This window comes from Centrocercus urophasianus, unplaced genomic scaffold, assembly GCF_019232065.1.
Source record: "Centrocercus urophasianus isolate 14NV4802_14NV808 unplaced genomic scaffold, USGS_Curo_1.0 seq_24, whole genome shotgun sequence".
Lineage (NCBI taxonomy): Eukaryota > Metazoa > Chordata > Aves > Galliformes > Phasianidae > Centrocercus > Centrocercus urophasianus.
Window position 1 is genome coordinate 12,023,742 of NW_024884800.1, and position 25,155 is coordinate 12,048,896.

At 43.7% G+C, this 25,155-nt stretch overlaps 2 protein-coding genes and 1 long non-coding RNA gene across 4 annotated transcripts in view; 2 read left to right on the forward strand and 1 right to left on the reverse strand.

The window, feature by feature from the left end:
• Nucleotides 1-2,245: 2,245 nt before the first annotated feature.
• LOC122163824 lies at nt 2,246-7,364 on the forward strand. Its single transcript, XR_006170054.1, has 3 exons — nt 2,246-4,664; nt 6,904-7,005; nt 7,250-7,364. It is a non-coding gene; the product is annotated as an uncharacterized LOC122163824 (long non-coding RNA).
• A 20-nt stretch (nt 7,365-7,384) lies between these two features.
• Nucleotides 7,385-16,156, reverse strand: LOC122163823 (ras-like protein family member 11A-like). Its single transcript, XM_042825333.1, has 4 exons — nt 15,764-16,156; nt 14,326-14,382; nt 11,831-11,913; nt 7,385-8,157 (listed from the first exon to the last, which is right to left on the reverse strand). Exons 1-4 carry the CDS (start codon nt 15,906-15,908, stop codon nt 7,690-7,692), a joined length of 753 nt encoding a protein of 250 aa, XP_042681267.1. The 5' UTR covers nt 15,909-16,156; the 3' UTR covers nt 7,385-7,689.
• A 5,671-nt stretch (nt 16,157-21,827) lies between these two features.
• The window catches only part of LOC122163595 (ubiquitin carboxyl-terminal hydrolase 12-like), a 28,061-nt gene continuing 24,733 nt past the window's right edge, over nt 21,828-25,155 (forward strand). Inside the window, exon 1 of one of the 2 annotated variants that reach the window (XM_042824924.1) lies at nt 21,828-21,914. Coding sequence is in view for 1 of the 2 variants with exons in the window: in XM_042824923.1 (XP_042680857.1) it covers nt 21,867-21,914 (48 nt within the window). In the remaining variant the exon portion in view is untranslated. The remainder of the gene's footprint in view (nt 21,915-25,155) is intronic. The other variant, XM_042824923.1, reaches the window with a different exon arrangement.

Consider the following 25,155-nt stretch of genomic DNA (forward strand, 5'->3'; position numbering starts at 1 on the left):
TCCCTTCCCTTCCCTTCCCTTCCCTTCCCTTCCCTTCCCTTCCCTTCTGTTCATGTGTGTGTTTTTCTTTCTTTCCTCAGGTCCTGAATCAGTGATAAGCTGTTAAAGCTAATTGGTAAGAAATTAAATAAGTAAGAATTCATCGTGTGGAAACTGTCTTGCCTGCAACAGAGGAGGTGGAAACTGCAGGGAAAACAGCTGAATGTGAGATACACTGATCTGTAGGAATGGTTTTTGACAGAAGGAGTGACAGTCACAAGCTATTGACTGCCTTGTGCTCATAGGAAGGTGTGCAGGTGAGATGCACAAGGCTGGTGCTGCTTTGTGTAATATGCCATCTGAGAACGGGCTGCTCTGCTAAATTGGGGTAGTCTGAAATTTGACAAGTTTTTGAATTGAAGTTTGCTGCCCTGGATAAAGCCCATTGGTGTACAGACCAATTCTGGTCGCACAGGAAAAGGCCTCCATCGGCAGGAAACGTAACTACAGCAGGCATTGCCCCAGAGGAGAGCCACCTCCGGGCGCAGGAAGGGCCGAAGCTGCAGTTTGTGTCTGGGCAGAGATACTGTGAGAAACTCAAGGCGTATTTTGCAATGTAGCGTGGGAACTGTGCCCAGAGCAGAAGCACGCACACATGGGAGAAGCAGAGGCAGCTGGAGCAGGAAGTCCCTAACGTCCTACACTGAGCCCATGGCTGCACCAAAGCCCATCCAGCTGGGCTAACGCTGCTGGAGAACCCATCCTGCTCATTGCTGGGTGTGTGTGCTTCCCTGGCTCCCCACACCACGCACCCCCTTTTTTCTTTCTGTCTCCCCCACACTTTGACCTCCCACCATGACACTGCCAGAGCGAGGAAACATTTTGAGCTGAAACATTCATTCCACATTACGTGATTCCAGATTAAAGGCAGGAAATGTTTAACCCTTCAACAGTCCACTGCTCTCATCCTGATTTTAAGCTCATTGCAAATTGTGCCCCACTAGGTTCTGAACACTGATGCTTTTTGGACGTGTGTCTGCGTGGCCAGTGGCTCTCACCAGCTGATATGGAATCAGGGCTCTGGGGTACCTGGGCTTTGCATGGTGCCTTCTTCAGCCATATTTGCGGTTCTAAGTTCTTCCAGCATTGAGACACAGTCACAGGATGGGGAAGGTATGCACTGTCAAATGTATAAAGGAGAAACCATTGGCTCCATTTCCTTTGGCTCGTTCCCTAGTGCGAGGTTCACAAGTGCAAATGGCTAAAATTAAGTGTATGAAAATAGATAAAAATGAATAATCTTAATGATTAAAACTCAGGATTTAGAAACAAAACTTCTTGCTTTCTTCAAAGCAGCCCAATAAGTAGTGTTTTCAGAATAGTGCTTGCATATAGAATGTATCACTTCACAGTTCTGACACAAATATGCATTCTTGGTTTTAAAAGCTGCTCCTTTGGCAGATGATGGTTCTTCTGAGAGCCAGTTACTGAGCTCCAGCACAGACTGATGAACACTGATCAGATATATGGAATTTGGTCTTAGCTCTTGAGCTTGGCTACACAGGTGGTCTTCGTGGTTAAAGGGGGAGAAGAGTGGCAGCTTAAAGCCGCCATTCATTGCTGGAGCTGTCCCAGACCTACACTGAGACCAGCAATACTGCAGTAGTCCTTCAGAAGTGACTTTGACATGGGCCTTAAGTAACCGTGGGGGCTGGAATGTGATGAAGATGTGGGCTTTTCACCACTGCTCTGAATAGATGTGGATGGAAAATGCTGATGGCTCTCCAAGGCCTGGGTTCTGGTTCTCTTTTTCAGCTGAGTACCTCAAGATGTGTAGTTCACTGAAACATTTTGGTTCCTTCTCAGAGAACCAGCGGTTTCTCAGTGAACCCTTTTTCTAAACTTAGGAGGTTCTCACTAAAGTTGGCACCTTCCTTGTTTTCCAACCCAAGGGAATGGAGCTTGGGTTGTTTAGACAGAATTGCTGTTGCTGCTTTCTTTATATTCATCATTACCACCAGCTCATTACCTTTCTCAGTGCTTAAGGGAAAGTTTGTTTCTCTCTAACAGGAAATCTCAGGAGCGTAGTTTAGAGATTTTATGCCTCTCTCATTTCCACATCCCACTGCTCTTTACTGACAGTCACAGAATGTCTGAAGTGTGTGACAGTATACCATGTTCTACTAGTTAAATAACAATGAAATGATAAACAGTTTGCCTATGAAGTATGAGCTCCAGTCTCCAACAACTGTAAAAGCAGCTCAGACATCCTTGGTCTTCATCAAAAATAGGGAGTTGAGATACTGGGCTGTTGCACTTCAGAATGACACTCCAAAGACATTTCTCATTTTTATCATCAGGAAAATACTGAGTTTTGAAGTGAAATACAGTGCAGAACACAGTGTGAAAAGTGAAGGCTCCTGCAAGCAAGTGGAAACCTGGATCCCCATCAAGAAGTGACATAATTCAACTCTCTGCAAGAGTTCAGAGGCTGCATCTTTAAAATCCCAACCCCCACTTGTCTGGTGGGTTTTCTAACCAGCAGAGGAAGCAGTTTGTCTCACAGTTCAGCAAACACAGCTAACAGCTTTTCAAAATGACCAGCTACTTTTGCTAGCATTCTGTGTTTTTGCCTGTAAAGAAGAAGAAAAACATTGTCCTTAGGAACAGTCTCCACAATCATCCATAATAACAGCACAAGACATACATTCTTTCACCCACTGCATTTATAAAATGTGCAGCTTCCCCTTGACCTGCTGCAGAGGAGACAGTAAGTGTCTGTGTGATGAGATCCAGAAGCTGTCTTGAAACCCATTTGGATAAAATGGAAAATCTAAGAAATGTATCTTCTAAGGAAAAGAGGATTGGTGTGACAGCTCCTGAATGGATCAGATCTCAGGGTTTACAGAGCCTATCAACTCATCTATCCGCTTCATATTTGGCATTTTTCCCTCTCTAGGAATTGAACTGAAACACTGTCATTTAGAACAAACTTGGTCCGTCTTGTGATGGATATTATTACTGCCACCAAAGGAAGCTGACAAACGAAAGGAGACTCAAAGTTGGTCTGATGAATCTCCATCCGTGCTCCTGCTTATTCCAAAATCTTCAATAATGGGCAAAAATCTGACAGAGCAGAAAGAACCAGCTGTTCTGAACTCATCCACAGCTTGCACAGCTGCCTAGAGAACAGAACTTGCTTGATTAAACTGGAGAGATTTCAGAGAAGAGCAGCAAAACTTTACATGAATTAAACAGGTTTAAGTAAGCAGTGACTAAGCAACATAAATGAGCTTACAGGGGAGGAAGATACTGGGCGAAGCCAGTGAGAGCATCTGGGGAGAAATGGCATGAATTCAAAGGTTTGCCTAAATGCAGAGTTCTTCTGACTTGATTTAAGTGTGATTTAAAATGATTTAGGTAAAGAAGTTCAAAAGGCTAAGCAGGCACTCTTGTTTTGATATAAACCATGTCTGCAGTTAAAATATTTGGAATATATCATACACTAAACACCAAAATTATTCTTTTAAGCCTAAGGAAGAGTGATTGCAGAGGTATTCCTTGCCAAACTAAACCAGCACAGAGGCGCGAATGGAGAGGGACAAGGAAGGGAGAGCCAAGAGGAGGAGGGTGAGAAAGTATCCAAGGAGGAGTCCTGCTTTGTCTCCAGAGGTGATCGATGGGACAGCATTTTCTAGGACCATTGTCTCTGCTTTTGAGGTTTTTAGAATGGCTCTAGAGATCTTTTTAACTTGATTGCATGCCCTTCCTGTGCTAGTCCCAAAAGAGACAACGTCAGCGCATGAGAGGTCTTGGAAATTACATGAACAACTAGAGACTAGCAAATATGTCATCATGTTCTGTCACCTCAGAGTCACACACTGCCTCTGCAGACTTCAGAGTGATTTGACCCAAAGCCTTCCAGCTTGGCACAGGGAAACCCCACCATCACAATGAGCTGGCGGTCTTCCAGTTTGCCATTTGAAACCAGTGGTTCTCTGGTGCAACATTTCTTTCTGCGCCACAGGAAGGTGCTCCTTCAGCTGGACACCTGACACAGAGCCTGCGCAAAGCGGGCACCCAGGGCACCAACATTTCTGTCTGAGCCATTTCTTGAAATTGAGGTCTGAATTTTCCATTTTCCTCCTGCTTTTCAAATGTAAAACTGGGATCACAACAACCTGAGATGTTAAGATGTAAGCTATCTCTACTGAAAATGCAGACAACTGATGTGTAAATATCCTGACTAAGCAAATCAGAAGGGGGCTGGCTTTCCTTATAAGTCATCTTTTAAATGATCATTTACTAATATCTTCAGTGACTCACAGGCCAGTCTCGCTGCTACTGCAATGCTCAGGATGTCAGAAATGCTTCACTCAGTGCGTTCTTAGCACAGTCTGTCATTCAAGTGACTTTTTCCAACTTTTAGTTACAGTCTCATGTAGCGCTACTCACAGTGCTTTGTGCATCCTTGAGGGAGGCAGTACAGCCTGGTAGCTGTTGGGAAGTGTTGGGAATTGATGTTACAAAGGACTCTGGTTTTGAGCTCAGCGGAAGCACTTCGGCGCAGCTGTGTAACCTGGGGGCAGATCACTCAACTGCGTTGTGCCCAAGTGAACCCAGCTGCAAGGCGTCTTAGAAACCAGATGGTGCACAAGGTTTCAATCATTCAGGAAAATGAAGAGGTATGTGGGGAGGGGGAAAAAAAGTTAATTCTGTAGCACATTGCTTCCAATGGGTTTGATTTGGATTTAAGCAGAATAACTGAGAATTTTCTTGATAACCAGAATCTCTCAAACCCCCACCCCCTGCTCCCAGCCAAAACCACAAACTCCACCACCTCCCCTCAGATTGCTTTCTCACGTTCTCCCTTGACTTTTCATCAAGTACCTTCTCTCTAGAAATTTCATTTCAAAGCTCCAATAGAGTGTATATTTCCCTTTGGCAGCCCGAAGAGGCTCAGTGGCTAATCTTTGATATTTTACATGGTCATTTTTAGGCACTGAATTCTGTATTGTTCTCTTCTCTATACTTTTCATGCTACTGCTCTCCTTCCTCAGCCTTGCTGAGCATCAGTGGCACAGCATTGTGCTCTGATGTTTCAGTACTGTGCTGTGGATAAAAATGCTGATCATCCCCTGTAGATGGTAAGTCCTGGCTTAAATCCAGTATCAAAGCTACTGCCAGGTTTGTATTGCCGATTAATGAACGAAGGAAATGCTGTACTCAAGTTTCTGTGGCAGAATAAATGCTAGCCACATGTTAATATTTAGGAGAAGACTTAAATATTTCAATATTTTTTGGCCTTAGCTAAAACATGGATGTTTTTTTCCCCCACCAGAGCCACGGGAATGCAGGAATACATATGTAGGAGTGCAAACATAGGAGAGCTTGCGTGTACTTCCAAAGCAGGGTGTTAGGAAAAAAAAATATTTTTACCTAATATAAACAAAGAACATTTAAAGATATGAGATGTACATTTTATATACTGCTCAGGAAAGGCCTTGTCTGATTTTATTAGTCGCTACCGAAAAGAAAACATTAGCAGTTTTGAAACGTGTTGAACTCTCTTCCCAAATGAAGGATCAGAACCGAAAGAGCGAGTTACCAGCAAATTTAATGAGATAGAGGACCTAATTCCCTAAGGCTTTTATGAAAACAAATTTCAGCAAGCTGTCTTCAGTAAATTGAGCCCTAACTATACAGTACCGGAATGGTAAGATATGTGGTTGCTTTTCAAAACTGGCAATCACTATTCTGATGCAAACAATGTTCAGCTTGCTTGTCTCTCACAATCTCTTTGCTCATTTTCATGTTAAAGATTTGCTATTTGAACTATGCTGTTAGTACTTTGGAAGACTGAAATCTCATGCTAAAAAATGCAGTTCCAAAATGCCAAGAGGACAATGGCCCAGCTAGACTGTTAAGCTGTTAAGAAACCATTAGCTAAGTACAAATCCCTTAATATTGCTTGAGTCCCTGTTTGGTTGATCCAACTTTCTGTTTCACTCTCTACTACCAATTGAAGCTCACTAAAAACAAACAAACAAAAAAAAGCACAGCTTTGTGTGTATAGAAGAGCTTCAAATTAATCAGAATGTCTCAGAATGCTGGCCGTGGAGAACAATAAACAAACCAGAAGGTGAGCTGTAGGTAAAGCAAATCCAAGTGATGAAGAAAATAATGAGCAGAGTTGTCCAACAGTGGGGCAAATAAACATAAAACAGAATTTCAAGCCCTGAGCTGTATGGGTACTCATCAGACTCAATTTGCATTTTTGCTGTTCATGAGTAAAATGTTGAGTTAGCTCAGTACTGCTGCAGCTGGGAGTGTTTTTCCACATCCATGGAACTAGGATTTCCCCACCTGTGTTCCTCAGTGTAAATCATTGAGTTTTAATCCATTCCATGATCCTGTGAAGTGCTTGGGTGGCATGTTTAAAGAAAAGGTCGTTGTACCACAACTTCTGCATGATCCAACCCAGTTTCTTTCCATTCCCATTAGGAACAGAATGATGGGTGCCTCATACTGTTGTTATTGCGACCCTAAAGTTGGCCAGCTCACAGGATGCAGCTTCAAAGCCCTTGGCACACAGAGAGAACAACTGCAGTGAGAAACTGCCAGTGAGATCTCTATCGACAGACTGGTGATTTGGATGCATTGCAAGGGATCGAGTAAAACCTGGTTTGAAGGCAAATAACAAAATGATAAATTCCTGAAGCCAGGTGTTTCAGGCATCACAAAACCCTTTCTGCTGAAAAATAATTCCAAGAAATTGTAATGAATCAAATATACTTTGAGTAAAGGCCTTGTTTCTTTAAAAGATCATCTTGAGCATGACATCTAATTTGTTTAGAAAAAAGGTTATATCGTTTCAGATCCCATCCTTGCTCTTGGTTAATACTGCCCATTTGCTCTCTGCAGGTTTTATAGTCACGCTGCTCTATTTGTTCCACATTACCACATAGGAAACTTACACAAAAATGAGAAGTAGACCACTGAGAATCTGTCTACAAATGGTGCTAAGTAAGTACTGTGCCCACAGAATCCCTTTCAGAAATGGTATGCGTTTAAAGAAAAATAATCTGAAATAAATTGTTACAGTTCTAAAAAATCTTATAAAAGCTTATATCTTATAGAAGCTTGCAAATCTCTCCCCATGTTGCTAAGAATACCTTCTAAGTGTTCTAGATTTGAATTAATTATATTTGTTAAATTATTACTTTTTACTACTTATGCTTTTCATTTACTTTTTGTCTTTATTTTCCAGTCTTGTGACTAAGCAAATTTGGTTTTGCTTGCTCAGTATAGCTCATGTCACTCTCCTGGTGCCTTGCTGTATCTTATTGCCCACACTCAAGAATACAGCTGTTCCCAAGAGAAGCCACTCCTCTAAATAAATCAGTAAGATTTATTTATTTTATTAATAAAATCTACATTTTATGCCTAAACTATTTGACTGCATTCCTTTTGGGAAAGAAATAATTTGGGACAATCTATACCTTAAATCAGTTTCTACATTCTTGCCACAGGAGAACCTTCTATGAATTCCTCTGATGAACAAACATGGAATTTTTAAGGAAGGTATACAGAGAGAATGAAGGGACCTCTCACACAACCCAAATACTGTATTTTGGAGATTCCCTTAAACACCAGTTTATTTGCTTGCCTTTTGTCCAGGGGTGTGGAAAACTATTTTTATCAGCTACATCAAAGCGTAGTGGCAGATTTCCCTTTGGAAGTCAGAGCCTGTTTCAAACGTCTCTTTAAGTCCTGCATATTTGGAGACTTGGGTCGGACAAGGTGGAGGCCTCTTCGTTTCTCTCCATTGCAGCTGCCAATCATCCTGCTGACCTCCTGGCAAAGCTGCTGGAAGGCTTCGTGCACGCCCTCGCAGTTCTCCCGCGCTGAGACTTCATAGTAAGTACCTCCCAGTTCGCTGGCCAGCTGGAGTCCTTCTTTGGAGGACACCTGCCTGGCTCGCAGAAGGTCTCCTTTGTTTGCCATCAGAAGCAGGGGGATGTTAGCGTTGGGGTGAATCTTGCGGATGTGCTGGTACAGGGGCCGGATGACGCGGTAGCTCTCGTATTCTGTGATGGAGTAAACGAAAACGAAGCCATCTGCCCAGTAGATCGAGCGGTTGATCTGCTCCTGGCAGCAGATGCTGTCAGTGTCATCCTGCCGTCAAAACCAAGAGGAATGAGATTAGAAAACTGAGAATAGGGAGCAGATGGAGCAGTCATACAGCAGCGCTGGCTGCTCAGGGCGGGGTTTTAGTGTGTGGCTGTTGCTCAGCACAAGGCAGAAACCTCTCTGATTGTTGGGCATGCACTGGGGACAGGAGAAAGTTCCATCTGTGTCAGTAGCACGTTAAAGCAGCAGAAAAATGGAGAGGGATCAAAGCCGCCGTGTTGAAAATAAGAGAACAACCTAGTGCTGATACTAACAAGTTCATTTTGTATTCTCATCTGGTGAATCCTTACAACAGTGACAGTAACCTGACCTTTCGGTGTGGGTAAAATGGTGAATGGAAGCATTAAAAAATCTCAGCAGGCTATTCACACTGCTGCAAGTGAATGGCGGTCCCCAAGCTGCGTTTTATGGCTCTTTCCAATTCTGTATTCTGTGTCTCCATGGACAGGGATTCTCACTAACTCTATTAAGTGAAGCTTGACAGGTTTTACTGCCATACATTTCTTCCAATAGTGAGAAGCAAGATTACTTTGAAAAAGCAATTTGTTGCAAATAACCAATTACTGGAACTGAAAATGAGGTGAAATCTCATTGGTCGTTTGTGTAGCTGCAGTGGGCTTATGTTAGTGCATTGCTGGTCACACGTTTGTTCTGCCCAGCACAGCTCCTACTCATACAGTCATAATAGGCACCAGTGTGGAGAGTATAAAACAGAATACAATACCACAATACCATGGAGCTTGAAAAGAGATCTGCTTACTTTTCAAGATGAGGCTATTTTCAGCTACCCCTCTCTTTTTTGTTATCCCTGCTGGCATGTTTCCCAACTAGACAGGGAGATCAGTGCTGCAGTTACTACCAGTAAGCTTCGTTTGATAAGAACGGACATTCCTGTCAATAATCCAGGCTTTTTGGAACCTTGCATTTTCTTCCATACCCAACAAGGCACTGAACATATTCAGCCCTTGTTGAAGTTGTAGGGAATAAGAGGTTCCTCTGTGTTCTTTAGTGGGAGTTCAACATCACAAATAGAGCCCAATTTTTTTGCTTCTATGATTGCTAAATTCCATTCAACACATCATCAACTTCAGTAAGACTTAGGGGAGGCATTTTAAATCGACGTAATTAGCACAATAAGCAATTCAGCTGATTGGCTGGGGAGGATAGATCCGGCATAACATGTCACATCTTATCTTCCTAAACTAACACAGGCAACATTTCAGATACTTCAACATCATTCATAAATTGTTATGTTGTACATGTATGAGTTCATTCCAAAGGCATAGAACACCTGCAAAAGTGTTCAGAGGTCTTATGGCAGAAACCTAGTTTATCATAAGAAAGAATAAAAAATGTGTGTGGTAAAAATGTAATCACTGTTCATTATCAGTCATGGAAATTTGAAGTATTAGAATGTATGCTCGAATATCTGTCTACACAGCACATATCTGCCATTCCCATATGTTTCAACAGGATTTGTGTGCACCCAGCAACCTCCCAAACTGTGTTGCTTTTATTTAGACATCTAAACATGAATTATAAAGCCTAAGTTCAGGAAGGAAAGGAGGAAAAGCATGGGCAAAACTGATTCATTCTTTATGGCACATCAGGCAACTGGAAGAAGGACTACAGTCAAAACTCTCCTGTGGGAAGGAGGAAGCAGAATTTCTGAAGGCTCAGGTTACAAATTAGGCTTACAGCTTTCAGCAGCAGTTCTGCGAACTAACTGCCCTTTTCATATTGCACTGTGGCCAATACAGTCACTGGCTCATCACACTCAGTAATTTTTTGCTCTTGCCAGCTTACAGTAATACAAAGCTAAATCTTAGATGTGTTTTACTAGCAGTGAAATTGCTTAACAGATGCTCTAATCACCCTCCTCTCTGTGCTCCCCATCCGAGAAACAGCAAAACAAAAAAAACCCAACCAGGGCTGCATACAGAAGGAAGAGGGAGCCTCGTAGCAGCCCTGCTTCAAAGGCAAATGAGAGCAAATTCAAGCCATGATGGGGCAGACTGTGGGAAGAAGGGCAATTTGCACTGTTGGTGTCTGGGTTGTGTCCAATCTGTAGATAATTAGCCACCCTTCACATCCTGCTTGCCTCTTTTCATCAGCAAACTCCTTTTATGAGGAGAAAGAACTAATTGCTCTGGCAAGCTTGAAAATGCTTTTGGAGAAGGTGCACTTTTGAAGGGAACCCTAATGAGCAGAAACTCAGTTACTCCAGCTAGGCCCACCCAGTAGTGAGATGGATGGATAATCCCCACTGGAATGCTTTACTGGGGAAAATCAAAGACTAATGGGCCGTTTTTAAATGGAAATCTCTGCTCCAGAACAAATTTTGAAACGCCTAGTGATTTGCCATGTGTAGGCCATCAGCAATGAATCACCTAACAAAACCAGTTATCTCTTTGCTTCTGTTTCTCTCTTAAACATGAACATTTCCAGTGTGGCTGCAGTCCTGAGGATTCTACATGACTTCCTCCTGAAATGCCTGCACACAGCAGTCTTTCTTAAGGATTTTACCAGCAAGTCCAATCTATTCTCACTTTTAGTAAGTTCTGGTCAGAAGCAGTCCTTTAAAATGCTTTCAGATACACTGATTGATGCCAGCAGAGATCCAGGCTAAGATAAGTGTGTCTGTGGGAATTGTTGAAGCAGTGCAGACCTTTGAATGGAACAAAGAAAATGAAACTCTTTCCTAACTAAATTAAAATACTTTCTGACTAGGAAACCTCAGCTGTTGGTGTTACTGCATTTTATAGAGCTCTGGTTACAGTCTCTAAATTCTCAGGCAGTTTTAATTAAAACGGGGAAATAAGAAAATAAACTTGTATCCGTTGTGAAAGGAGTTAAATCGCTTCACTCCCTCCTTTCTTCAAGGGATAGAGCAGGGAGGGGTCTCCCTTTGCTACCATTGTTGGGCATTCCCCGTCGTGCCGAACCACCACCAGGTTCTCCTTGCAGTGTCTTCTCTGTACAAACTGGCATAGGGTCTTTGTTCTCTGAAGTCCCACCAGAATAGTTGGAAGACTTCAGGAATGGCTTTTCAGAAGGTTAGATTTGGGGGCAACAAGAGGATACCTAATTTCACCATGAAATCTCAGCTTTTTTTTAATAGAAGTTATTACTCCCCTGAGATTTTCACCTGTCACATAAAAATAAACTTCATTCCATTCCCGCTCTTCTGACATCATTTTCATCATCTTGTTCTGCAAGTAAAACTGCTCTTTTGAGAAAGACATCTTAATTCTAGATTCTGTTTGGCTCCCAGTCAAACGCTAAATCTAGAATATCTCAAATACCAGTAGAAATAGGAAAGTATGTAAATGCCAACAGCTGAGAAATAAAAAATAAATACAATAAAAAACAAGGAAGGAAAGCATTGAAAAGCACTCTAGCTGAAATAGCCACTTCTGTGAGACCTATGCCCTCACAGATTTGTGTTAATTCTGATTTGCTCTTAAAGAAACCTGATTTAACCTCTGCAGGGGCTCATTTTGATGGGGTTTAAGGTACACCTGTAAGAATTCATTTGGGTTTGAGCCCAGGTGTATTTCTTCTGGAAAGCTGAGTTATTTACAGATTAACGTGCTGGCAACAAACAAGAGACAGTAACTGTGTTGTAAAGTACTGATGCACTGAGCAGATGTTTTACCTCCAGTGAAACAAAGGGAGTATCCTGCACCTGTAGGGAGATCTGTTCCCCATCTATGGTGAATTTTCTTGAATACAATGCACCTGGTGGAAAAGCAAGATCGTTAGAGGCAGTGAGTATGACAACAAAGAAATAGTACATAAGGGGAAAATGGAAGTGCTGAAAGCCAGAATTTGAGGCTTATGATTCATAGCTATGTATAGAAAGGTGAGTGGAACCAGAAAGAATGTGTGGCTGTGTATTTAAGTCAGGTGGTTCTGTATTTGTTATGTGGTTGAATGTTTCCACTGTACCTCCAGGATGATGTATAGGAAAGTCAGCACTTAGTATTGAGTCAAATATTCTGTTAGAACAGGTGCATGAATCGCATTCTGGTTCCTAATCTGTATTTTAAAATGGAGGTAGTGCATACTCTTAATCTCAAGCCAAGCTTTCTGGGTGTTTACTGTAAATTAAGTGAACTGCTTCCTTTTGCGTTTTTGGGGGATTTATTTATTTACTTATCATAAGAAAGGAGAGTATTCTAGGTTTGGATGCAGAGCATGTGACTAGATACAGAAAAAAACACAGATGTTCTTTAGGATTTGTGTGACTTCTGCAGTCAGAGCTTGGTTGAAATCCCCGAAGACTGGACAGTTTGAATTGGAGTTCTGGTTAGTGTGAATGACTGATTCTCAAGGCCATGTCCTGGCTCAGAGCCATGGGGCTGACCAAGCTCTTTGAAGAGCATCACTGTTCTGGGCTTGAGTTTTATTTTGTTACAGGAGTAAAACTAAGTGACAAAGAAATCTTTTCATCCTGCAAACTATCCATGGTTATGATAAGAACAGCTTCAGAGACTAATGTTATTGATGTTTTTCTTTAGAACTTAGTGCAAGTCACATGGATGTGCAAGAAATGCTATATCCACAGCTGCTGTGTGTGATGTTTCAGTGTTGTCCAACTACAGTTGTCATTTCTACACTATAAAACAACGCCCAGCATCTCAAACCTAGAGAAATCCTACCTACTGGAGAGTAAGGACTGCAGACTAACAGAGTGGCCCATTAGTGACAGTAATGCCATAGCTTTGAAAATTGCCTGTGTTAGATTTGGTTCAAGGAAACAAGTGCTTTTATTCCAGTGGTAAATATCCGGAGCTCATAGAAGTATTTACAGTATAAGGAAATTCAATATAACAAAGTTTGCTGCATCTGGATCCAACATTATCATGTTATATTTTAATACTGACTCTGTGAGGTAATATAACCCTCCTGGGGAGCTTTTTCTTCAAAACACGTTAGCTTTTAAGCAGGAAAAATGATGTTGGTTTATGGGAAAGTACTGGACCCCTGAAATGAGACCAGGCAACATATCATTCTTGCTCTGTAGTACACTGTAGAAAAAAAGACCTGGTACTTCCAGACACTGGCTGTGCTCTGCCTTACACTCACTGAAGAAGAAGCATGCCTGAATGGTCACAAATACACTATCACCTGTTTCCTATTTCTGGCATATTTGTTTCTTCTACAGCATGGCTGTTGGGCTGGTAGCTTAATGAGAAAAGCATGTGGTTCTCGGCAATGATCCATTGCAAAGCTCAGAAGTCTGACTTGATGTACAGTCTCCCATAGAAAAGACGAAGAGAAAAAAAAAAGGAGAAATAGTGCAGGCAGCCATCAAGGTTGCTTGGGGTCAGGGAGAGGGGGCTGTACAGAGGAGCTTTCAGACTTCATTTCATCAGACAAGCAGAGATCAAACGTGTCTTGTACTGCCATCTCTGTTCCTACCTCATTGTTCTGAATTCTCTGTGTGTCTTCAATTCAGTATGTGTCACTGCTTTTTATCCCCTCCTTTTTCACCCCCTCAAAAAATGTTAGATAGCCTACATGTGGGATGTGCTCATAGGTATGAGCACAGTGATACTTTCTACAGTCCTGGCTGAAACAGTCAGTGCTTACTTGGAACGGAGGCTGAGAGTTAAACAGTTCACATGAACACATATCCTGAGGTGTCAGAATGAAACAAGAAACGAAGTAGGAGTTTGCACAGCCCCTTTGCTTATCTTGCAGAAAGAAGACTTCAAATTGAAATTCTCCACTGCCGCAAGATCCACCAAAAGAAAAGGAATACACGGGGAAAAAAAGTTCTGAATTGCCTTTTGTGTGCTTTGGAATTCCTCTGGCTTCCCAGGGGCTGCAGAGAGCAGTGCTGGCTCTCTGTGGTTTGGTCAATATACAAGTTGCTCCTGGAGCCTGCACTTTAGTATAGGTATATTCCCAAGCAAGCCTTTTTACTCTGATCCTATTCCATCAAGCTGGGGGAAAAAATGGCTAACAGGAACGTGAATAATGAGGCTTTGATTTATTGCTTTCATAGCTTGAGGCTATTAACTGAAAATATGCACCTCATGGACATCTAACACTGCTCGGCTTTCCTGTAATGTGCACCAGTCACAAAAGAGAGCGGATTCCTTTTCAAGCTATCTGCAGCACCGCAGCAGAAAACAGACTCACCAGCGTTGGCTTCATAGTCTCCAATAAATCTCTTAGTGAGAAAGCGCACAACCAGAGCTGTAAAACAATGAAAAAAATATGGGCCTTTAATGGGAACCAAAGTCAGAACACATGTAGTATCTTACTGGAAGAGTTAGTATAATATGAAACCAACTTAATCTTGCTATTGCTCACTTCTTATTCTGAAAATCCTTCTCTCTGCACTCACAAAAAAGGATTGGGGCCAAACTGTGATAGCTAAAGCAGTGCTTTTAGCAATTTGTATTGTAAATCACCCCTCACGTTCAGTGAGGCTGTATGGTGTGGGCTGCGGAGGACTGTTTGTTGTGACGGCAGATGTGACAATCTGACCTTTGGTTTAAAATAATTTAGGAGAAGAGTAACATGCCAAACCCTTACAGTACTGAAATGAATCCAGATGCCAACTTTGAGGCCTCTGTGCCATATCAGAAGTGTGGCTGAGGGATCAAATGGCTCTTCCCAGCCTTAAAAATCCTCAGTCCTCCTGGTGAAATCCATTAGTGATATCTAATTACATCCAGCAAACAAACTGCATGTGCTGTACACACACAGGTCATGCTCCAGTGCTCTGGACTTACTCATCTTAACCCGTGGTGCTTTCATGCACTATTGAATTTGAACATTTTCCATTTTTGTGATCTCTTGATAACATTTAAAGCCCCTTTACGGCCACGGTGACTTATATTCCTCTACTGCTTTCATCTCAGCAGATTCCTAAACATTTTCAAAACCACTCCATTTTATCCTGCAAGCAATTTTCTCATAGATTTGTTTCATTTAAAATAATATATATATTTTTCTCAGTACGTACTGAGTCACCTCCTTGGTACCTTTAAGTGAAATTGACTGTGCACTTCAACAAAGTACCTAAAAATAATACAGAAATGTAGCAGCTTCAAATCTAAAACAACTGAACACTTTCCTGAACACCGTGGAACCCCAGATGTAGTAAAAACGGATCGTGAACCATCTCTTCCAAAGCAATAACGCTCGCTTTATCCTCCTCTCCTCTCCTTTGCAGAATAGTGCAGGCAGGCACATCCTGTGTGCTATTATTTGTCCACACAGCAGTCAGCATTCACAGCAGGAGAACAGAAATCACTAGCCCCGTTTTTGGGGGTGTGGACATGAAGATGCGGTTAAATGATTCACACAGGACCACGGAGATTCATTTGTGAGTACAGAGCTCCCCACGCTTTGCCCTGTCCTCACGCTGCCTGGTCACAGCCCTGCAGCAAACCTGCCTCACAAATGAGTCAGAACAAGCCAACAAAATAAAAACAAAACAAACAACAGAGCAACTTGAAATGCTTTGGCTGCAAAGGTTATGAGAGTTTTCACAGCCGTGGCTGTGAGCTGCAAAGCTGCAGGTAGCACGGCAGCAAGCAAACGGTGTGAGCAATGCCCGCGGGCTTACCTGTCTTGCCAACACTGCTGCCACCCAGCACCACCAGCTTGATGATTTTGTTGGGCACGCAGTCTAATACTGGATACTCTGGTATGGGAAGCAAGAGAAAGTTAGTAGAATACTGTGACATGGTATCCTGAGAGTTGAGACGCATGCCAGAAATGAGAGCTGATCAACTCCAGTAGGAGTTGGGAGAGAAGAGAAGGAAAACAGCTTCTCTGTGTCTGTTCTTGGCTGCGTGTCCCTGGGAAGAGAAGCCTTCTCATTGCATTTAAGTCGCTTTCCCGAGGAATGTTAGAGCAACCGGCCTCCTCTTCCGATGCCTCTGCTCAGACAGCGACTTTGGAAAGCAAAAGGAAACTTTTTGATCAACCCCCGTGAAAACTGACTCCTCCACTCAGCAGCCAATCACAAGTGAAGCCATGACATTCCTCCGGCCGGGCACCAGCGTGTGCCTCCATCCACCCACCACGCTCCTGCTCCCCGCTTTATCTCCCCGCTGCCTGTTTGATGTGCTTCCCCTTGACTGCTCACTAAAACAAGGTCCTTCTGGCTCTCAGTCATCGCAGCCGTGTTTGCAGTGAGGTACAGTCACCCCAGTGCCCTGCTCTCGTTCCACTTGGAATAATCCCATTCTGCCTGTCTAGTTTCTCTGCATTTTCAATTGATTCCAACTCTACACTCTGTTGTTCTCCCTGGCCTATTGTGCCCTGCATTAGGGCCCCTTCAGAGTGCTGGAGCTGGTGGGACGCTCCTCTTCAGGAAAATAAACCCTTTTTTCCTCTGCAGAATTCAGAGAGCAGTGGGTTCATAAAATCATAGAATGGCTCAGGTTGGAAGAGAATGTAAAGATCATTAAGTTCCAACCCCTTCCATGGGCTGGTTGACCCCCACCAGATCAGGCTGCCCTGGGTTATTTACAAGAACTAGCTTACATTTTTATCCTCTGGGATACATTTCATCTGCTGTTTTTTTATGTGGCAGTAGTTGCAATGGTCCGTTGGAGTATGGATCAGTACCATGTTGGGGCATTCCTGTCTCTCTAAGCATGGAAAAGTGAATTTGGGCTAACAACAGCTATGAGAAAGCTGAGGAAGGACTCAGAATCCTTCAGTGGGGTGAGCCAGACAGAGGGAGTGAAGAATGACTTCTATAGGAGTGTAGTGTTGAGACAGCTGGCGGCTGGAAGGTCTGTAGGGATGACAGCATGTAACTGTACACGAACTACAATCAACTCGGTTATCAAGGATAATGGGGAGGGAAGAGAAAGCAAAGAGTGATCGGGAGGGAATGAGCCAGATAAAGAAAAAACTGCAAATAATATAAAACAGATGTAAATTAAACTACAGAAAAGATAGTCTGAACATTCATCTCTGCAAAACTGGTCAGAAGAGGTCTGCAAAGGGCTTCAGGCAGCGATGGGAAGAGGCGAGCCGGGTGCCTGCAGCGTGCTGCTGAGACGTGCGCTCTGTCACGCTGTGTGGGAAACAGATCCTGACGGAAAGTGGCACTGCAGCTAATCTACCCACAGGCCCCGGAGAGCAGGGCGTGCGGATTTCTCCTGCCCTCTGTATGCTCCTGCCAGGCAGAGGGTAGGCATGGTTCCTTATGGAGAGGCTGCAGCCACCAAAAGAACTTTCTGTGCCCAGATGCTTTCGTGCAGCTGCTTTCAATCACAGCATACACAGAGCTCTCCCAGCAGGTTTCAGAAGCCAGGACATGGCTGAGAGCAGTAGGAAGAGGAAGCAGGCCAGCTTTCTAGTTTGTCACTCCTTCTCAAAGCACTGTGTGCCAGCTTTTCAAATGATCTCCATTTCCATGCCGGTCCCACAGAGGACCTAAGCATGTCACATGTGAACTGGGTGCAGAACTTTAGAAAAATCCAGCTTTGGTGCACAGCAGTCCAGCAAAATAAGCACAGGATGAAGAAGATTCATGAATGTATCACTTTTCCAGGACACAGTTTCCTCTCTAAAAACTTGTTCTGAAGCAATATTTGTGCTGAGTTGTGTAAGCACGCAGGGTTATTACTTTGACCATCATGACAGCTCAGGAGGGGTGGGACAAAAGGCCTGGAAGGCTCTGCAGCTCGTGGTGCTGAGAGGGTGCCACCAGATCATGAGTCTTCTGGGACATGACTCCTATGTGAATGGAGTAAATGAGCTTCCAAATTTTTGGAAACACCCAAACACTGGAAAATCTTCTCCAGGAAATTTCACATGGGTGCCTTAATCTTGCAGAAGTTTTGTAGAACAGGCAAAGTGAGAGGAAAATATTCAAAGTCTTGTGGTCAATAAGCAGGGTGCTTTGAACTGTGTAATTGAGCTGGACACATCATAAATTTGGGGATTAACTAGCAACTTTCTAAGTACGATGCTGGAACCCTTGTTACCATTTCCTATTAAAAGCATATGCGAGTGAGTAATAGAAAAGTATTCATCACTACAGCTCTCCTATAAAAACAAGTGGCAGTAATCTATCAGTGTCTAGGTGGCCAGAAGAGCTTCAGTGCAAGGAAAAAGGCCAGATAAGCTAAGGAGTACCATACAGAACATTCTATACTAGCAAAAGCATTCTCAGAACAATACGGAATTTCTCTGGTAGAGAAGATATTGTTGACAGAAACAAAAGTAAATGTCCTTTGGGCATTTTGTGTCAGTGTTGAGCAAACTCCAGAAGGTTCTCAAGAAGCAGTGCAGCTTTAGTCTAGATAAATGTAAAGGAATGCATCTAGAGAAGAATGACACAAACTGCTTCAATGATGCTGAACTTGAATGCAGCACTCATAAATTAGGAAGGAGACCCTGGAGTCATTGCCAGCAGTTCTCTAAAATGAACAGCTCAGTGTGCAAGAGCAGTGGAAAAAAACGCCAACAAAACTTTCAAGGGGAATGAAGAACAAGACACAGGGCAGCTTTTTGCTGCTTACAGAAAAGCTCCAAGCACCCCCAGCTCCACCCTGCAGCTCTCTGCATCTCACCAACACACTGGGGTGTGAGAAGGGACAGAGCTGGGCAGCGGAAGTGGTCATGGGCATGGAGCAGCTGCTGGAAAAGCTGAGTGCACGTGCTGCTGCTGACACCTGAGAGGAACTGCGTGGGAGCAGGAATGAAAGAAAGCCCAGCGGTGCGGGAAATGTTTAACTGCTTCTTTTGGCAGCTGTGATGGCTTCTGGTTGCCTGCGACAAATGTGGAAGCAGTTTCAGAGTGCATCTTGGAAACAGACCAATTGATTTCCAGTTCCTTTGCTCATACAGTTCAATCTCATTTTCTCATACGCTAGCCCAGGCTTCTTATGCTTCTAACCAAAGCCTACTGCCACTATGTGCAGGATGTGCAGGAATCTCTGTCCAGATGTAATGGTTGTTTGGATTTTTTTAAAACAGTAATAAAAAAGCAACATAGTCTCCCAAAAGTTGTAAATATATTCCCAAGCTCCTTTTTTAAACAACAGCAACAAAGGTAGCATTTAGGCTCTGATCCTGAAGAACAAACCAAGGAAGATATATAATAAAAGCCAGAGGTTTTGAATCCGATCTTTATCTGATTTTATGGATTTTCAGAACAGTCTTTTCACTGAGTGAAACCAGGCAGAGGATTCACACTATTTCAGATTGTATAACCCTTGGCACGTAGAATGAGAATTGTTTTTAAAAGAGATTTTAATTGTTTGTGTACAATGGACTTATATTTAGCTTAAAAAGCTCATGTTTTTAATTCAAATTCTCTTGGAAAAACAATAGCTTAGATTAAAGGGAGAATGTTTGCAAAACTCAGAGCAACTTTGAAAACATGTGAACGATTCCGAAGGTTTCACTAACCACTGGCTGGGTTGCTCCACGCAAAGATACGTGCCTTTGCGTGTTGCACAGAGATTATGTTGTTTCCACACCAAAATTGTAAAGATTTATTGATTGGTCTCTGTTGCTTTTGGCTATGATTTTCATAAGATTTTCTGTTTTTAATGTTACTGGCACTTGTACGTATTTTCAGAGATGAAGTATTCTAAACATAAAAATATTTTTCATTTACCATAGTGCTTTTCATACAAGGACATCAAATCCCTTTCAAAACTGGTTGTAATTATTCCTCATGCACTTTACAAAGGGAGAAACAGATGAGTCTTGCTAAGGCCACCACACATTGAGAAAAAGACTCATTCCCGTTCTGCCCAGCACTAGCAAAAGTGATCTTTCCTCTAAAAGTCTGTTTGCAGCGATTACATTCACCCCAGTGTCTCTGAGTTGTTTTTGTACAGTATTTTGACGTTATGGCAACACTGCTGGAGAAACAGGCTCCTTTCTGAGCAGAAATGCAAAGTGTGGTGCTGGGGAAAAGCCATTTCTGCAGATGCTGAGATAAATCTCACTGCCAGTGGCTTGTGCATGCATCCCCCACTCCTCAGTGTCTAAACAAGCACGGATTGATCTTTGCAGCTTTGTCTGATCGCCTTTGTTCTTTGTGGTAAACTGGAGGCCCAAAGGCCAGCTGTCACCCTGCAGTGCTTGGGCACTAAACAAAAGCAGCGTTTTTTACCACCTTGTTTCTCCCAGTAACCCTTCCCAGCTCCTGCTAGCTGGAAGCGCAGCTGCAAAGCACCTCTGTAGAAGGTAAGATTGGAACAGCGCTGAATGTGATGTGAATGAGGAGCTAGCCTTTCTCTACATTTGGGGCTGCGCCTTGTGCAGACATTAAAAATTGGGCCTCTTGGGAAGATGTCATCTGGGAACAAGACTGACATTTTAGCACCATAATTTTACCCAGGACAAAGCTGCTCCAATCCGGAGGCCAGAGGGGAAGGAAGTGTCCTCAGATTCTGTTGTGACATCCATGATAAATCACAGCTGATTCTATTCTGGGATGTCAGGGAGACGATCATTTAAATATAAAGTTAAATTTGGTTAAACACTGTACAGATCCCACTATTTCTGTACTTCCTGTCTCTAATTTTGTTGCAGTGCGTTCATGGAAACCCTGTAAGTGACATGTGTCGTTTTTCACTTCTAGTGTATTTTTAAGGATTTTTTTTAGGTTGTGGAATACTCTCTCTTGGGATCCTGTAGCAGATGACGTGGGAAGCACAGTGTGTATAAGAGAACATAGCTGCAGGCAAGCAACTCAAATAGAATGGAAACATCTTGGCCTCATAACAAAGTGTTCTTTGGAAACTGAACCATCCCTTCCACAAAGGTTTTCCCACAAGGTCAGGGCTGAAGTGAGGGGCAGCATATGGAAACAGTCCTGCTCACGGGGTGCTTCTTGTGCAACACAGCTGAGGGCTTCCCTGCTCACCACCAGCACTGTTCAACAGCACTTCATTATAGGGAACCCAAAATATTAGTCAGGTTTCTTCCAGGTTCAATACAGAGATAACAAGCACTTCCACCCATCTGTGGGATGCTTTTTCTGATGCATGTTTGCTTTTGGCACGCAGTGTGCGAAGTGTTACATGGCAGCTGGACAGCATTCTTCACTCCTTTCCCTCTGGGTGTACAATAGATACTGTTATCACAGTGCTGTGCTCTGAAAGGCTCCTTTTTGTGTTTGTGCTGCGAGGAGGACACGTGGTGAGAGCAGAAACAATGCCTGACTCCTTCATCACACTAGACAGCTCTGTAAAAGCCACACTTGAACCACAGGAACATTAAGGTTGGGAAAGACCTCCAAGATCATCCAGTTCAGTTGTCTACCATTATATTGCCCACTAACCACGTCCCCAAGTACCACATCTCCACGGCTCTTGCACATCTCCAGTCACAGTGACTCCAGCACCTCCCTAGGTGCCAGCACCTCACCGCTCTGTCGTAAAATAAATGCTTCCTAATATCCAGCGTGAACCAGATCCTTCAGAGCCCCGCCACTGCGGGCACGGCGAGCCCCGATAGGCCTGCGATGCCTGCAGCCCGCCCAGCTCCCGCGGTGCACCGGAACGAGAGGAGCCGCAGTGCGCGGCGCAGCCCGGCCCCCTTTGGGCAACGCACCGGCGGTGCTCGGCCCCATTTGGCGGCTGCGCCACCCCGGCCCGGCTGGCGCTGTCAGTCGGGCGGCTGCGTCCCAACATGGCGGCGGCGGCTCTCGGGCCGGCGGCGGGGCGCGGGGCCGCGGCGGGCGGATGGACGTACTGATGACGGTCCGGAGACTCGCCTCCATCTGTACCATGGTGAGCGGCGCGGCGGGGCCGGCCGGCGGCCTGCGGGGGCTGTGGGAGCAGCCTCCGTCCTGATGGAGGCTTTGGCGGGGAAAGGGCCCGAGGCCGAGCGCGCCGCGGGGCGAGGAGGCCCGGATCGCGGCCCGGTGTCGGGGAGAGCGTGTCGGCAGATGGGCGGCTGCGCTCCTAGCGAGAGAAGCTGAGGGGAGTGAGTGTGAGCTCTCAGGTCCGGCTGAGTTCGCAGTGTTTCTTGCGATAAGTAGCTCAATTTAAGGTTGTTGTGCTGGTTAATGGGAGCGCCGTATCGTTCTGCCGAAACGCACATAGCAGGGTAACATTCGTATTGCTGATGAAAACCCTGCGAGAGGGAGACTTGTAATTGCATGATTATGCAGAATTTTTAATGAGGTTTCATTGCTGCATTAGCAGAGGCCAGCGAGGGGTTCGTTTGGCGGCAGGCAGGCTGAGTCATAGCACAGAACCACCTCTTGTTGGTGATACGCTGCCTGGGGAGCTTAATCAGGGGGAGGTTAATCTCTGTAAGTAAGGGTGAATGGTTCAAATTCAGCACAGGACCGGGCTGAGGGCACACAGCTGTAGGATCTTTGGGTTTTACAGTCCCATGCCTCTGTTTCTCCAGGCAGTCAAACTTGAGTTTAACATCTCATGTGATAATGGTGGTGAAGCAGGTCCTGGGCTGCAGCGTAGCAAAGGCTCTGATTCAGCAGTTTGCAAAGAGTGACCTCAGAGCTGTGCAAAGGCCATAGGGCTTCTCTCTTTCTTTTAGAATCATAGGATCAGTAAGTCCAGTCTACGATCACCAAGTCGAGCTCAGGATCCCCACATGCCCACTGTCCATGCCCCTCAGTGCCACATCTTCATGGTTCCTGAACATCTCCGGAGATGGTGATGCTGACCCACAGCTTTGATTAACTTGAGAATGAATGAATGTGAACTGAACACTGTTCAAAGCCCAGTGTTTGGGGAACCACAGTAATACTTCACACAGGTGAAATTAAGGGCATGGGAGGTGGCTGGCTGGATCATGTCTTCATGTGAAGCGCTGTCCCCCAGAGGCAGGCGTTGACTCAGTCCCATGCAGTATTTGGGATGTGTTCCTGGGATCAGCTGACTGAGCCTTAGGTTAAGATGATGACCATAAAGCAATGCATTTCCTATGAGTGCAGAGCTAAACCTGGATATAATCATTCCAGAATTTGTGATTTGTTTGTAGAGACTTTGACTATACATATTCATTTTTTACCTCATCTCTCTTTCATTTTGGTTGGGTGCTAGATGAAAGCAAAGCAGATACTTGTAGCTTATCAAGGTCCGTTTTGAAGTACTGGTTTTTTTTTTTTCTTCTTCTAAAGAAGGTGTTTAACAGTAACATATTAATCCTATTGCAACTCTGGGGAAGCAGCTCCTTTTGTTTCGCCTGCAGAAGTTTCGTTTCTGTATAGGAAGCCTTGAACAGAGCTACTGATGCTACGTACTCTCCTTTCTCCTGCAGAGAAATCTACTTCCAACATTTTGATTGAACCATTTCATCAAATGTTGCAAATGTTTCTAGCATAAGTGCTGTAGGTGCATGCACAGTCTTGGTTGAACTTACTGGCCGTCTCACCATACCTTTTCTTCAGCTAGCACGTGAAATGTGAGGTTCTGGGTGCTATATTTTAGAAGAGAACCTCTTTATTTCCATATACTTCAGTTAAAGTCCAGTAAGAAATGCTGTTTGCCTTGTTGTGATGTGAATATAAAAGTCAAAGCTGTCTTTACAAAACCATTTAATTACTTGACAAAGCCCCTCTGGGAAACTGCTTCCTTCAGGATTATGCTGATATGTACTGTTTGTACAGTACTTTACATGTGTTTAATAACGTACACAGCTTTTTCCAGCAGTCCTACTTGCCTGCCCTTCATTCTGCAGAGCTAAACATGGCTTTAGGACATTCTCAGACCCCTTTGTTCTGCAGTCTCCTTAAAACTTAAATTGAATGCCTGAACTCATTACCATACAGTAACGTAGTTACAGCTTTAATTAGATCCCCCTCCCTAAAATAACTCCCAGGTTTTGTAGTGTGGATCATCTCTCTGGCGCCACCTGATTGTTGCATTTCCTGCCTATGAGCACAGTCCCTCTTTCAGCACTCGCATGACATTTGCATGGCAGCTATGGCATTGTGAGGATTGGAAAGCCATAGGAAAACAGATGTTAACTTGAATATGGTTCATTGCTTGGTTAAGATATGGCACCACGTGGCAAGACACATCTGTAGCCAGGAGCTACCAACTGGAGCTCTGATTCTCTGTGTTGTCCCTTTGGCTTAATTTTGTTTCTTAGCACTTGTCTTTATCATGGACACTAGGAGTTTTCATTGTCTTTTTGCAAGTGATTGGTAGATAAACTGGGAGAAAGCACTGTTGAGGCTTTTTTTCCCCTTACATTCTCACCTTTTGCTTCCTGAAAAATGCAAAGCTCATATTTCAGAGGTATATTTAAGCTGGTGTATCTGTAGTCCAGTAGCATATGTGCAGTCATGGACAGATGCAAATCCTCTCCGGACTAACAGAGGAAAGAGGGCTGGTTTCCTATGGTCTGACTGTGTCACCTGATATGGGATAGGCTGCTGTGCCCCAGGGGCTATGACGGTCAGCACACAGCTGAGCTTTGAGCTTTGAGTCAGGGTTCAGGTTGTGTTGTTGTATTGACAAAACCTTGTTGTTTTTAGACTGGTTAAGTAAGCCAGAACACTAGCGTGAAGCAAAGCATGAGGCATGGATCTGATCTGTTCCTCCTTACCTCAGACTTCTCACAAAATTAAACTGTTAACAAAAGTATTGGTGTTTCCTGGTAAGTTAATTAGGGATGCTTCCCCTCAATTCACATCTAATTGTTTGCTGAACCAGTAAGACATGCCTGATGAGGAGCTCAAACCCTGTTTACAAATTGGTGGTAGTCCTATTCTGCTTCTCTGAATCAGGACAGCATGGATATGATTATTAACTTTAGCGTTAGAGAAGAGACGACTGAATCACTTTAAGTTATGCATTTCCATTTGCCATCTGAATAATTATATTATTCAGCCCAAGCAGGGCTTTCATGTCACTGCTGTATAATGCTTGCTTACTGCAGTTTCACCCATATTTTTAGAAGTCTGTTTTAGCTTTATCAGAGAAAAAATATTTATGGCTGGGAAGTGGAAAGAAGGGAGGATAAAAGCAGAGCTAGCAAAGCAGACTTCTGATT